The following is a 13,924-nucleotide window of genomic DNA, read 5'->3' on the forward strand; positions in this document are numbered from 1 at the left end:
ATTTCACAAAACACATACACTGGCTAAATCCAACATTTCTACATTACATATACATGCTTGACTGTTTACAGGTTCCTTATACAGGTTGCATGTACGTGCTCAATCAAATAAATTAAAAGCAACTGGAATCAAAGCCTTCAGACTGCTGAATCAGTGCTCTAATGAGCAGTCTGTGGTAGAGTTGACAGGAATTCACTTACAAATCTAGTGTGGTGAAACTCACATTTACTGAACAGAGGAAGAGGAATGAGAGACTGGACTTTACATAAGCGACTGACTACTGTATATACTGGGATAATTTTACACCAAAAGCTTTCCTCAAGAGATATGATAATACAATTGAGATGCAATCTATTTTTGGAATAGAGCTGGAAAAATTATAGTAATGTTATCATTATGTCCCTTACTGTATAAAACAATCAACAAGTGTAAACTGTAACTCAGTCTGCATTTCTTTGATTCAAATTATAATTTCCATTCAGTTCTAATACTTTACATCATTACTTTCTACTGTTTTGAAGGATGCAGTCTTTTATGCAAGTTAGAAATTCAGGCTGCCCGATAAACTGTGCTTTTGTGACCTGAGGATGAAGAATACTGTAATTGCAAATGAATATAAAACAACAGAATCGCCACAATGGAGCTGGTTTTGATTCACCAGTTATATGGAACCACATTAAGAGATTGCTAAAATAAATAAAGACAATGTTCCATAATAATATCCTGTCTTTAATCATACCCACCTTACAGAAAGGCCATGAATAAATATTGCTTCAGTCTTCACTCAAATTACAGGGATGTTCTTTCTTTCTACAAATATAATATTATAGCTCCCTTCCTATTCACTGACTCTCTAGTTTTTCACTGAATACATTTCTCTCTATGATTTTGGAATGGATTGGCTACTAGAAACCAAATGAGCAAGGCTTATGTTTTACTTCTTGCCAGATCAATGCAGCATATTGAGAGTCTCAATTACAGAAAATGATAAAACCATTATTCACCCACTTTACCTTTGACTAATGTTACAATTATCATTTTGGGTCCCTAATCTGTCCATATGACCAACGTTTTTGACAAATTTTCAGCCCTGCATTTTGTTTACTATTGAAGTTGTTGAATTATCAGTTGTTAGTAACCTATTAGTAAACAAAGGCAGTGAATGTTTTATTGGTTGTTTTTTGACATGAATATATTGCATATTTACTGACCATGTACAATGATACATAACACTGCACAGCCCATCTGAGAGTGCTTCGTAACAGATTGTTTTAAAAAAAAACGATTGTATGTTTCCATTAAAATGTATTGGGATTGGAAACTAAACCTTATTCTTTCAATGGACAAGCCCTGAGAAGGGGCAAAGCTTCCTTGGAGAGAGGAAAAAAAAATGACAGCACAGCTTGTGTTTCCCTGGGGTGTCTGCTTCATGTGACCTTTGCACAGAGTGGAAGTCTGAGATAATTTGCTTGAGTCAACAAAACTAGGATACATCCAGTGACTGGTCTCTTTAAATATTACATGAAGATGGCTATCCGTGTTTACCTGCTACACGCTTGCCCCTCTTTTAATAATGGCTTATCAGTTCTGTAAGCCTGATGATCCATAGATTGCACTATTGAAGGACATAATCATTGGCAGTGAAGCAAATTAATCTAAAACAAAATAACGTGCTGCAAGTGGCAACAATTTCAGCTGGTTGTAAATGATTACAATACAATGCGATCTGTAACTAGAAGTCTTGCCATGATCATCGATATAATCAGAATCATACAGGTTTGTCTCCTGTCTGGCTAAAAGAGCACTGCTTAAACTAGACAGTCACCTATTTATTTTTGGATTTTTAATTAATTGAAAGACAAACAAGATTCTTGTAAAATATATGACTGTGGAAACAATGCATAATATGCCGTCATAAATTAGCAAACCAGCACGTTTCATCTCTGGTCTTTGCTTCAAAGGCTTTTTAGTTTTACCATTCTGGGGAATCCCATGCATCTACAGGGTAGCAGGATGCCTTCAATTTGTTCAAACAGCTCACCTTTATTTGCCCAAATATGTACATTCGGTTTCCCCTCTCATAGAATTATTGGACTGCCTGTAACAGGTGATCGTGTTAGATAACACCACCTCTTGTAAGTATAACAGAAGCTTTGTACAAAATAAGCAGAGGCTTTAAAATACCGTGATCTTGGGTGCTGGATCTACATCTTATGTTTGATGTGTGTGAGATATATACTGAACGACCTAATAAAATAAGGCTGTTCAATATAATTATCACATTCCTTTTCACCTGAGCTATTTTACATCTAGTTTGTAAATATATGAACAAAAATAGCCATCTGCTCATCTAAACCAAATCAAGTTAACAGGCAGAAAAAAATTAATCCTATGAAAACCAGAACGTTTTTAACTGTATTTGTTTTTAATTGTGTAAGAAGCTGAATGCAATATGTGCCTAAAGCAACATTACTTGTGTGCTTGGTCGTGAAAGGCAATAACAGGGGACCTATCCTGGCATCAGAAGAATTCAGTGAACCACTCTACAGGACTCAATCCACTGCTGGTTAGAATTTGTGAATTTGCACAGACATAAGGATGTACAGTAGCATTTACATTTTTTGCTTCATCAGTATATTGTATACAAGAGTTTGTGAAACCTGAAATGCAGCAATCAGCTACACAGTGGTTTTCCTATTGGTTTACCTTCAACACCAATAGCAAATTAAGTTGATATTGGTGCAGACAGAAAGGACTCTGGGCCGACTTACAGCACTCAATGGGGTTCGACGCCGCCTGGAGCGAGACCACGCCTCCCCCGGGTTGAGGTATGTGAATGCGGAAGACCAGGCGTACTCTCGTGTTCTTCCTGCCAATGTCCGTCTCCCCTTTTCTCAGCTCGATATCCGCATTCCTCAGCTTCAGGATGCCGGCACAGTCAATTCTGTGGGGAAACATCAGGAGAGAGGTATTGGTCAAGATGGCTCAGATGTGTTGGGGGTCACCAGCCCTGCTCACAGAGACCTCCCTTCCAGCAGGATTTATAGGTCACCCCATTAAATGATCAATTTACAAAGACTTTTAATTACACAAAATCAGGGGTTTTGATAAATTCAGTCGTGTAGGGATCATTTTGAGCAAACACTTCAATCCCCTGCAGCCTTCAAGGACTACAGTTCTCTTGTTTCCTTATTTATGTAGTGTAATGGAAGCATATATATTTTTTAATGTTTTTAAATATCTTACTGAAATTGAGACACTGGAAAAACTTGTACTTGTGCTTAGTGTCAGGGGAGACAGTACACCTGGACTCAGAGACCTAATCTTGAGAACGTTGAGAAAAAGTCTGAGAGGCCTGGGTTTCCTTACACAGCTTTCATGTTGTTCTTGGGCTCCAGAGGGATTTCCAGGATCTTGGTGCTGCCGACGACCTTCTCGTAGCTGGTGGTGGTGACGGTTTTGCCTGTGATGCGGTGGACCTGGTAGAAGGCATGCGGTTTCAGGATCCTCTCGTCAGCCGTCCCGATGAAAATCTGCAGCCCCAGTGGCTCCTTCCCCCTGTAGCCATGAAGCTGGAACACACACAGAGACCCTCTTCAGCCATATGCAAACAACCTCTGTTTATTGCCAGCGCAGGCAAATAAATACCACATTGTGCATCACACACACCACACATAAATAAAAGGGAATGAAACAACACTACCAATTCAATTTTGAGTCTCCTCTTTACCCTCGCCTCCTAGACTTTGTACTTGATGTGCTCCTAGCTATTAAATATGTTTTTGGTAATATCCACAGATCATTTAGCAGACAAAAAACATATTGTAACTAAAATAGGTATAGAAGACTGAAGGTTCTTCTTTTCTTACTTTAAATCTGATCTATATATAACATCTGCATGGTGTTTATCACAGGTTTTGCATGTAGTGCCGTATCAGATATTCAAATTATCTGTTTTGAGCTACAGTTTATGTGTAGACCTGCACATGTGTAAACCTGCACTTTTGCATTATTTTTCTTTAAGGAGACCAAAGTGAACGTGCTCATAGTTCCTTTATGACATTCACCAAACTACGTGGAGGATTAAAATTAATTATAATAGAAGAAACCCACATCCAATACAAACATTTTAATCTACAGAACAAAAACGTATTTTATTTTCATGTGAAGGTACTGTTGTATGTCATATATACTTTAAAACTCCCCAAGTAATAACAGAAGCCAAAATTGGAAGTTTGCTATGATTAGTCTTTGCATTTGTGAAAGGAAAGGGAAAAAAGACATTACTAGACATTTTTAAGAATAAGTTTGGCATATAGACAGGTATTGATGATTTAGAGTGACTGTTTAAAACATTAGCATTCCTCTGTAACCTCGAACCCCAACAGAAGTCCTGTGATGAAGAGATTCTACCTAAAGATCCAAAAGGTCAGAGGTCACAGCTGTTTTTTTTTATATATATCTGTGTGAATCTAACTGCTACAGCTCAGGGGAATGCTCACCAACCAATACAAGAGCTGCTGGAAACTTGAACTGAAAAGTGAAAATGTATGAGAAACATCTGGAGCCTCACAAATCCAGACAGTGCTTTTGCTAATCTTTAATCATATGGTTGTCGTACGGTGGCCCTGAAGTGCAAAACACATGCAAATAAAAAAAAAGATGACTTTACAATTAAAACAAAACACCAGCAAACTTAAAAAAGATGCTGCAAAGTCTTTAAAAAAGTGTCTGCAACATTAAAAAAAGTGTCAGCAAACTTAAAAAAGTTGCTGCAAACTTAAAATAGTTGCAGCAAACTAAAACGAATTCTATACAGGAAATTACCATTAAAATAGGCGGGCTTTGGAGAAAAAAATGATTGGATCTCTGCTGAGGAACCAGTATTCAATTCTGCAGACCAGGAAACGTGCTTCAGCAGATGAAGGTATTGTCATTCTGTTGTTTTCGTAGGTATTAAAAATACTTCTAAACACAAGACAGGCTGGAGTATTTTATATATGTGGTTTTACTTACAACATAAGGTGGGAAATATTAATTATAAAGAACGACATGTTTTGACTGGTAACACGCCTACACACGTATCGATTGGAGTCTATTATTATTATTATTATTATTATTATTATTATTATTATTATTAATAATAATAAATACTTATTTTTGGACACATCCCTAATACCTACTCGGTAATATAGTGTACACATCTGCCACTGTCCTGACAGGGCAAACGAGGCTCATACGTGTATTTTATTGCAAACACAATATTGTGGACGTAGTAGTAATAAACTCTGCAGATTCAGATTGAATAATCTAAACTTTGACCCACCCGCTAATAGAAAACTATAGAACTGTGTTCAGTTGCATCTTCAATTTTAGTAAGATTTCTTCGAATTATAAATGTAACCGCTATGATGTACAGGTTTGCAGTTTTCTATTAGCGGGTGTGTCAACGTTTTGATTTAATCCGGCCTGGGTTCGTTTGCTTTGAAACAATGTATCAGTGTGCTGCTGTTCACACTGGCCTTGTGTACAAACGTGCAGAGTTCGAACTCGGGTTCGTTTTCGAGATTCACTTCCGTGTTATTCCTCGTTGTAATAATCAAGTAAAAAAACAACAACAGATATTTACATTTTACATGATTAGTGCGTATAATAAATGGTTGCATGCCGCTTACAATAACACATTTATAAAGGTAATTAAGTAATTATATACAGTAGTCCACCAAACACATTTCACAGTCTACTTGATGCAACCGAATAATAATTATGTACGTTCACGTTGTTCAGCATCTGCAGATCTGACCCGCAAAGCAATTCATTTTCACAATCTGTGACTATTGCCTGTATAATGAACGTATCCAACATTTAAAAATACTGTATGCAGTTATTGAATACAACAATAGGCTGCTATACTTCTGAATATTATAATCAGTGTTGCGCTGCCGAATGGTGATTGTTTTGCTTATACAGAAATATTAATACATTAGTGTGACGTCCCCTACCATCTAGGGGTATTTTACTGCTACTTTATATAATCAATTAGATGAAGGGTTTCAAAGCAATTCGTTATTTCTGACACTTTCTCATACAAACAAAAGTACAAATAAGCCGCAAAATGAATACAAAATTCTCCCATGTCACATTCGAGCGAACCGAACTCAGTTATTTTGCCAAACGGACCGACACCATCTCTTCCGGTGTCTCAGTTTGTTTCGGTTCGGTTCGTTTGCCAATCGAAATGTGTTGTTCACACTCTTCTCTAAAGAACCAAACCGCACTGAATACGAAACAAACGTCTAGTGTGTATGAGACCTCCGTGAAGTTGGCACCCCATGTGTTCAGAATATGAATCAAAATACACTCACCTAAAGGATTATTAGGAACACCTGTTCAATTTCTCATTAATGCAATTATCTAACCAACCAATCACATGGCAGTTGCTTCAATGCATTTAGGGGTGTGGTCCTGGTCAAGACAATCTCCTGAACTCCAAACTGAATGTCTGAATGGGAAAGAAAGGTGATTTAAGCAATTTTGAGCGTGGCATGGTTGTTGGTGCCAGACGGGCCCGTCTGAGTATTTCACAATCTGCTCAGTTACTGGGATTTTCACGCACAACCATTTCTAGGGTTTACAAAGAATGGTGTGAAAAGGGAAAAACATCCAGTATGCGGCAGTCCTGTGGGCGAAAATGCCTTGTTGATGCTAGAGGTCAGAGGAGAATGGGCCGACTGATTCAAGCTGATAGAAGAGCAACTTTGACTGAAATAACCACTCGTTACAACCGAGGTATGCAGCAAAGCATTTGTGAAACCACAACACGTACAACCTTGAGGCGGATGGGCTACAACAGCAGAAGACCCCACCGGGTACCACTCATCTCCACTACAAATAGGAAAAAGAGGCTACAATTTGCACAAGCTCACCAAAATTGGACAGTTGAAGACTGGAAAAATGTTGCCTGGTCTGATGAGTCTCGATTTCTGTTGAGACATTCAGATGGTAGAGTCAGAATTTGGCGTAAACAGAATGAGAACATGGATCCATCATGCCTTGTTACCACTGTGCAGGCTGGTGGTGGTGGTGTAATGGTGTGGGGGATGTTTTCTTGGCACACTTTAGGCCCCTTAGTGCCAATTGGGCATCGTTTAAATGCCACGGCCTACCTGAGCATTGTTTCTGACCATGTCCATCCCTTTATGACCACCATGTACCCATCCTCTGATGGCTACTTCCAGCAGGATAATGCACCATGTCACAAAGGTGGAATCATTTCAAATTGGTTTCTTGAACATGACAATGAGTTCACTGTATTAAACTGGCCCCCACAGTCACCAGATCTCAACCCAATAGAGCATCTTTGGGATGTGGTGGAACGGGAGCTTCGTGCCCTGGATGTGCATCCCACAAATCTCCATCAACTGCAAGATGCTATCCTATCAATATGGGCCAACATTTCTAAAGAATGCTTTCAGCACCTTGTTGAATCAATGCCACGTAGAATTAAGGCAGTTCTGAAGGCGAAAGGGGGTCAAACACAGTATTAGTATGGTGTTCCTAATAATCCTTTAGGTGAGTGTATATTCATTCGTTTGTGCTGCATTTGTGCTGGTTTGTGACGTACAAATCATCGTTCGTGCCGGTATGGTTCCCGAGATATTAAAGATTATATTTTATGAGCTGCGACGTTACTCAGCACCCCATCAACGTCCAAATCGAACCAAAACAGTCTCTTTCGTTTGTGCTACGTTTGTGCCGTATTTGTTTTCATCAGTGCAGTTATAGTTTTTTAGATACTCATTTTTTAATTATCAGCGATGACGTCACCTAGCACCCCATAAAACTCCAAATCGATCCGAAGTGCTGCTTTGTGCAGCAAAAATAATTGTGTGTACCAACATGGTTCTTGAGATATTACACATTGTATTTTAATCACTTAAAAGTGGTCTCTGTCCTTTATGCTACGATTGTGCCGATTTGTACTGTAAAATGCATGAGCTATTTGGCCGTATCAGGCTTCAAACTCGTATTCTGCTTCAATATAATTCTGCTTGTACGTGGCAGTGCAATTGCACAACAGGGTTCTTTATTCGGCTGAATATAGCAAAGCAGGAGAGTCGGGTTTGGACTGCCGACAACGCCAATCAAGCATTGTTCTGCTTTAATAATAATTAAACACGTCATCAATGCATACACTTCTCCATGTCTCGTCTACTTAATTTCGTACAGGCTTAAACCTAAACCCCTACTACGAAACCACAAACACTGGAAACCATGACAACAAGAATAAACTTTCAGTTCAAAATTGTGACCTGTTATCGACAGGTTCACCACTCCATTTTGGGGACAAGGAAGTAGCCTATAACTGCATGCGAACCCTATACAATTGAAAAGTTTGGGGGTTTTTTGTGTTTTTTTTGCACCAGATATCAGTTATCCAGGGCAACGTCTTACTAGACGGTCGATACTATTCACGCATTGTAATTTATTTAAATCGCATTGCATTAAAATCGGTCTCCTTTATTTAATAAAAAGTTGAGCCATGTACCCTAATAAAACAGTTGTCAGCATAGCACGTAGACATGTGATAATGAAAGAAGCTGATTTAGACATTCCAGAATTAGGAAAGATTCGATTGAAATTTGTTTTGTTTTTTTACGAAAATAAATATACTTTCTGTTGTTGGCTGTAGGGGAATGTTTTTGGTACAGATTGGCTCATATGTATCTGAGAAGTCAAAACAGAAATGTACCCAACCTATCTAAAGCACACTGAGGTGACCTCAATAAATTACTGGTTCGAACCATCAACACATTTCCATAACATCCGTCTCTGTGAAAACGGCATAAGACGCCTGTCAGTGAGTCTGCACATACATCCCACATTTTCTTATTCTAATAGTCTGATACATTTTCGCGTGATTCTCCAATGTTGCCATTTTATCAAACATCGAGTTACGGATTAAACTACGTGTGGCTACTTCTTATTTGTCAACATATTGAGTATATATACACACACACATACATACATACATACATACATACATACATACATACATATATATATACACTCACCTAAAGGATTATTAGGAACACCATACTAATACTGTGTTTGACCCCCTTTTGCCTTCAGAACTGCCTTAATTCTACGTGGCATTGATTCAACAAGGTGCTGAAAGCATTCTTTAGAAATGTTGGCCCATATTGATAGGATAGCATCTTGCAGTTGATGGAGATTTGTGGGATGCACATCCAGGGCACGAAGCTCCCGTTCCACCACATCCCAAAGATGCTCTATTGGGTTGAGATCTGGTGACTGTGGGGGCCAGTTTAGTACAGTGAACTCATTGTCATGTTCAAGAAACCAATTTGAAATGATTCGACCTTTGTGACATGGTGCATTATCCTGCTGGAAGTAGCCATCAGAGGATGGGTACATGGTGGTCATAAAGGGATGGACATGGTCAGAAACAATGCTCAGGTAGGCCGTGGCATTTAAACGATGCCCAATTGGCACTAAGGGGCCTAAAGTGTGCCAAGAAAACATCCCCCACACCATTACACCACCACCACCAGCCTGCACAGTGGTAACAAGGCATGATGGATCCATGTTCTCATTCTGTTTACGCCAAATTCTGACTCTACCATCTGATTGTCTCAACAGAAATCGAGACTCATCAGACCAGGCAACATTTTTCCAGTCTTCAATTGTCCAATTTTGATGAGCTTGTGCAAATTGTAGCCTCTTTTTCCTATTTGTAGTGGAGATGAGTGGTACCCGGTGGGGTCTTCTGCTGTTGTAGCCCATCCGCCTCAAGGTTGTACGTGTTGTGGCTTCACAAATGCTTTGCTGCATACCTCGGTTGTAACGAGTGGTTATTTCAGTCAAAGTTGCTCTTCTATCAGCTTGAATCAGTCGGCCCATTCTCCTCTGACCTCTAGCATCAACAAGGCATTTTCGCCCACAGGACTGCCGCATACTGGATGTTTTTCCCTTTTCACACCATTCTTTGTAAACCCTAGAAATGGTTGTGTGTGAAAATCCCAGTAACTGAGCAGATTGTGAAATACTCAGACCGGCCCGTCTGGCACCAACAACCATGCCACGCTCAAAATTGCTTAAATCACCTTTCTTTCCCATTCAGATATTCAGTTTGGAGTTCAGGAGATTGTCTTGACCAGGACCACACCCCTAAATGCATTGAAGCAACTGCCATGTGATTGGTTGGTTAGATAATTGCATTAATGAGAAATTGAACAGGTGTTCCTAATAATCCTTTAGGTGAGTGTATATACACACACACACACACACACACACATAAATATACATATACATATTAGTAAAGCTTTCAACAACAACAGAAAGTATATTATATTTATTTGACCGATTATCCCAATAATTAGTTAAATTAAGAAATTAAGATCTGGGGTCCCAGTCTAGTGGATCCTTGTTAGAAGGTTCCAAGTTAAAACCCTGACTCAGCCTCTGCCTCGGCTGGGATTAAATCAAACTTGAAAAATGGAAAACACTTTACTGTTTATTAGATACTTTTTCCTTCTGCCGATAAATGTAACCGCTATGAAGCACACGTTTATAGTTTGTAATTGACAGTACTTTAATTGCTTTCCAAAGTGCACAGTATGGAATACAGCAGTGTCCTATTTTTTAGGCCTACATCTGTCAATAGCTACAAAAGGAGCAACGATAAGATTTCCATAAACAAAATCGCTGTCCTACAGTAGTCGATATTTTGAAACAAAATACTCGGTACCCTGCCGCCTCATCCCAGTGAGTGGGAGTGTCAAAGTGAAAGATAAGGAGAGAAACAGATGCAAATAATGTGGAATATAGCCAGGTTTATATTTAAAAGACTACAGAAATAATAGTGCATAGTGTAATGGCAGTGTGCTGACATTCAACTATCATAGCGGAGGAGTGAGGTGAGGACAAGTGAATTTCTTAAGTCCTGGTTTAACAAACCGGATGCCTTTTTGGGTTAGGGAGATTGGCAAAGCCACCCCAGTGAAATGAAGGTTCCATGGATATTTTAAAATACACTTGGGATTAAATCAGTTAAAAACAGATATAAATACATACTGAAACATTATATCTACATAAATAATGTATTCAGTTGAGATTAAGAGACCAGGTAGTCACCTGCCAGTGCTTGTTTTACCTAAACACAACAACAGATCAAAACTAATACAAATGAAGCGAAGTCCATGTGTGTTAGACCTATTTGTTTTCATTCTAATTGTTGAGTTGCAACTATTAGAATAATGTTGATCATCAAATTTATGGCATTATTTCAAATTATGTAACCAAAATACAGGACCTAGAATGCTGGATGCAGGGAGAACAAGCTGGTAGATCAATGTATTTACTTATCAAGGTAAAAGCAATTACATTACAAAACCACATAAATATACTAATAATTATGCCTTGCAACCTATAAACTCTTATCCAAGTCAATCTTCTTGTAATCCTTAATGTCATACTCTCCTAGAACTAATAAGTTAAATTAAACTTGTATTAAACTTGTGTTGAAAATATGCATTGTGTTGTGCTTTGGTCAATTTTAACACAAAATTGTGTTTATCCTTGAACAAAAATATAATGTGTTAAATGTAACACATTAGATCTAAGAGTATATACTGTAGTTACTCTTATCTTGCTTCACTGTATAACTCCTATTGTATCCTACATTAAGTAATCCATTATGATACAAAAACTCACCAATATGCCTCACCAAGCATATTTGTAACTGAAATAAGCAATAAATTCATTATATTTATTAAATCACTCTACACTACTGGTTTTTTGGTAATATTTTAATTTCTGTTCATGAAGAGGGGTGGTCATAGGCAGCTCATTAAACGCTCCAGTTTGAGAGACTTTAGAAAGGTCTCACTGAGATGCAAAACATAAGGGATGCCTGCTCTCGAACAAACAAGCCATTCTTCTTTCGCTCTCACAGCAAATATGGGCTGCTTGCAGAACGCTCAGCATCTCTGGCCAAAAAAGTCCCACTGAAGGAAGCATGCAGAAACCACAAGGTATGAAACAGCAGCACAGAGAGTGAGTGAGTGTGAGTGTGTGTGTGTGTGTATCTGGTTTGTAACTCAGAAAATGTTTTCTAACACTCAACCAAAGACCTGTAGAGACTAAATATCAGATAAAGTTGAGCGCCTCTGTAAGGAGTTCCAGTTATGGTTCGCTGATGCATTAAGAAAAACAAAATAATAAAAACAATCAGTAACTGTCCACTACCAGCTGTAAAATATGAAAATTAACTTATTTATATGTATTAGTAAATGAGTAAATATTTTTCATTCTTCAAATGCATATACTTCATAAAACATTATTCACAAATACTAAATACAAAATAAAATAAAAAAATACTGTTTGGCATAATACTCTTCAGCTAGATTTTAAATTTAAACCATCTTTTTTGTAGTACGTAGGTGTATTTCAGTATCACAGACACTGTGTTGCTTTCCTAAAAATGTCTTTATTACAACTTTATTATTATTATTTATTATTACTTTATTAAACAAAGGAGTAATGAAGGTAAAAATCAAACATACAAGTAAATAAATAAACTGAACAAAAATATGAACGCAACATGTAATAATTTATATTATTACATTATATTATATTATGTAATAACAGTTTATATAAATCAATTTAAATAAATCAGCCCTAATCTATGGTTTTGGGGCAGTTTGCAATTGCAATTGCAAATGCTGACTGCAGGAATGTCCACCAGAGAATTCAATTGCCACAGAATTGAATGCCACAGAACTGCAGACCACATTTAACCACACCAGCCCAGAACCTCCACCCGGACAGATTTCAGCTAAAACGGTTAGGAAGCATCTCAGGGAAGCTCATCTATGGCTTGCCATGCTCACTAGGGTCTGGACCTGACTGCAGCTCTGCTGGACATTCCTGCAATCAGCAGGCCAATTGCATGCTCCCTCAAAACTTGAGACTTGAAATCTATAGATTAGGGCCTAATGAATGTATTTCAATTGACTGATTTCCTTATATGAAATGTAACTCAGTAAAATCTTTGAAATTGTTTCCTGTTGCATTTATATTTCTTGTTCAGTACACATAAGCACTCAACAGAATGTTTTCCACAGCTCTGTGGAGATGGTATGCACTGTCCAGCATGTGTGTGCAATGCAGAAGCTGTAAAATGCCATGTAGTTTTAGTCTTCCTTTCAGATTTTATATTTTGCTGTTGAATGGTTTGGTTTTCAATGAGATTTAGTTGAAATTGAAATTCAAAGCGAAAATGGTGAAACATCTCTGTTGATACGAGAGAAAAGGTTACAGTTAACAATGAGTTATTATATTTATTTATTCAATATAGAGTCCTACCTTCTCATCTGCTGGCATAAAAAATATATATAATTTGTCTTATCCAAAATCAGAATGGTAGATTTTGTGGCTTGCATCACCCTTTTCTGAGTAGAGCACATTTAGTACTGGTCCACCTGTTTCGGAACATATCTGAGCTCCCCAGAAATATTAGAGTTCAAGACAGATTGCACAAACAAGGTGAGCAGAAGAAGTCTCTTACTCACCATCTACTGTTTGTACAGATCAGTTTTCAACCAACACTTCCTCATTGCCCAGATAAAATGATAAAGCCTGGCTATCATGCAGTTTAACTTTTAAAGTGACTGCCATCAGATTCAAGAAAAATAAGAGGAAACAGACAGTAACAGGCAACCATGCAGTGATGCTACCCTTAAGTTAAAAACGCAAACCCTGATACAGCAGTTTGCCATGATAGTCAAAGCAGCTAGGTTCTAAATATACAGTAAACAAAACAAAAAAAAACTGGCACTGATGCAACTTCCTGTGACAAAAATAGTGAGAAAATGTATACAGAGTATACATGGGAGTAGGT

At 38.0% G+C, this 13,924-nt stretch overlaps 1 protein-coding gene across 4 annotated transcripts in view; it reads right to left on the reverse strand.

Annotated features, from left to right (window-relative positions):
- nfatc2a (nuclear factor of activated T cells 2a) overlaps positions 1-13,924 on the reverse strand; it is an 83,159-nt gene that overhangs the window by 46,915 nt on the left and 22,320 nt on the right. For all 4 annotated transcript variants that reach the window (XM_066702749.1, XM_066702747.1, XM_066702745.1 and 1 more), the window contains exons 4-5: positions 3,370-3,572; positions 2,772-2,944 (exon numbers count right to left, since the gene is read on the reverse strand). In XM_066702749.1, coding sequence (XP_066558846.1) covers positions 2,772-2,944; positions 3,370-3,572 — 376 coding nt within the window. The remainder of the gene's footprint in view (positions 1-2,771; positions 2,945-3,369; positions 3,573-13,924) is intronic.

The sequence above is a fragment of the Amia ocellicauda genome, chromosome 4 (genome assembly GCF_036373705.1).
Source record: "Amia ocellicauda isolate fAmiCal2 chromosome 4, fAmiCal2.hap1, whole genome shotgun sequence".
NCBI classification, from domain to species: Eukaryota; Metazoa; Chordata; class Actinopteri; order Amiiformes; family Amiidae; genus Amia; species Amia ocellicauda.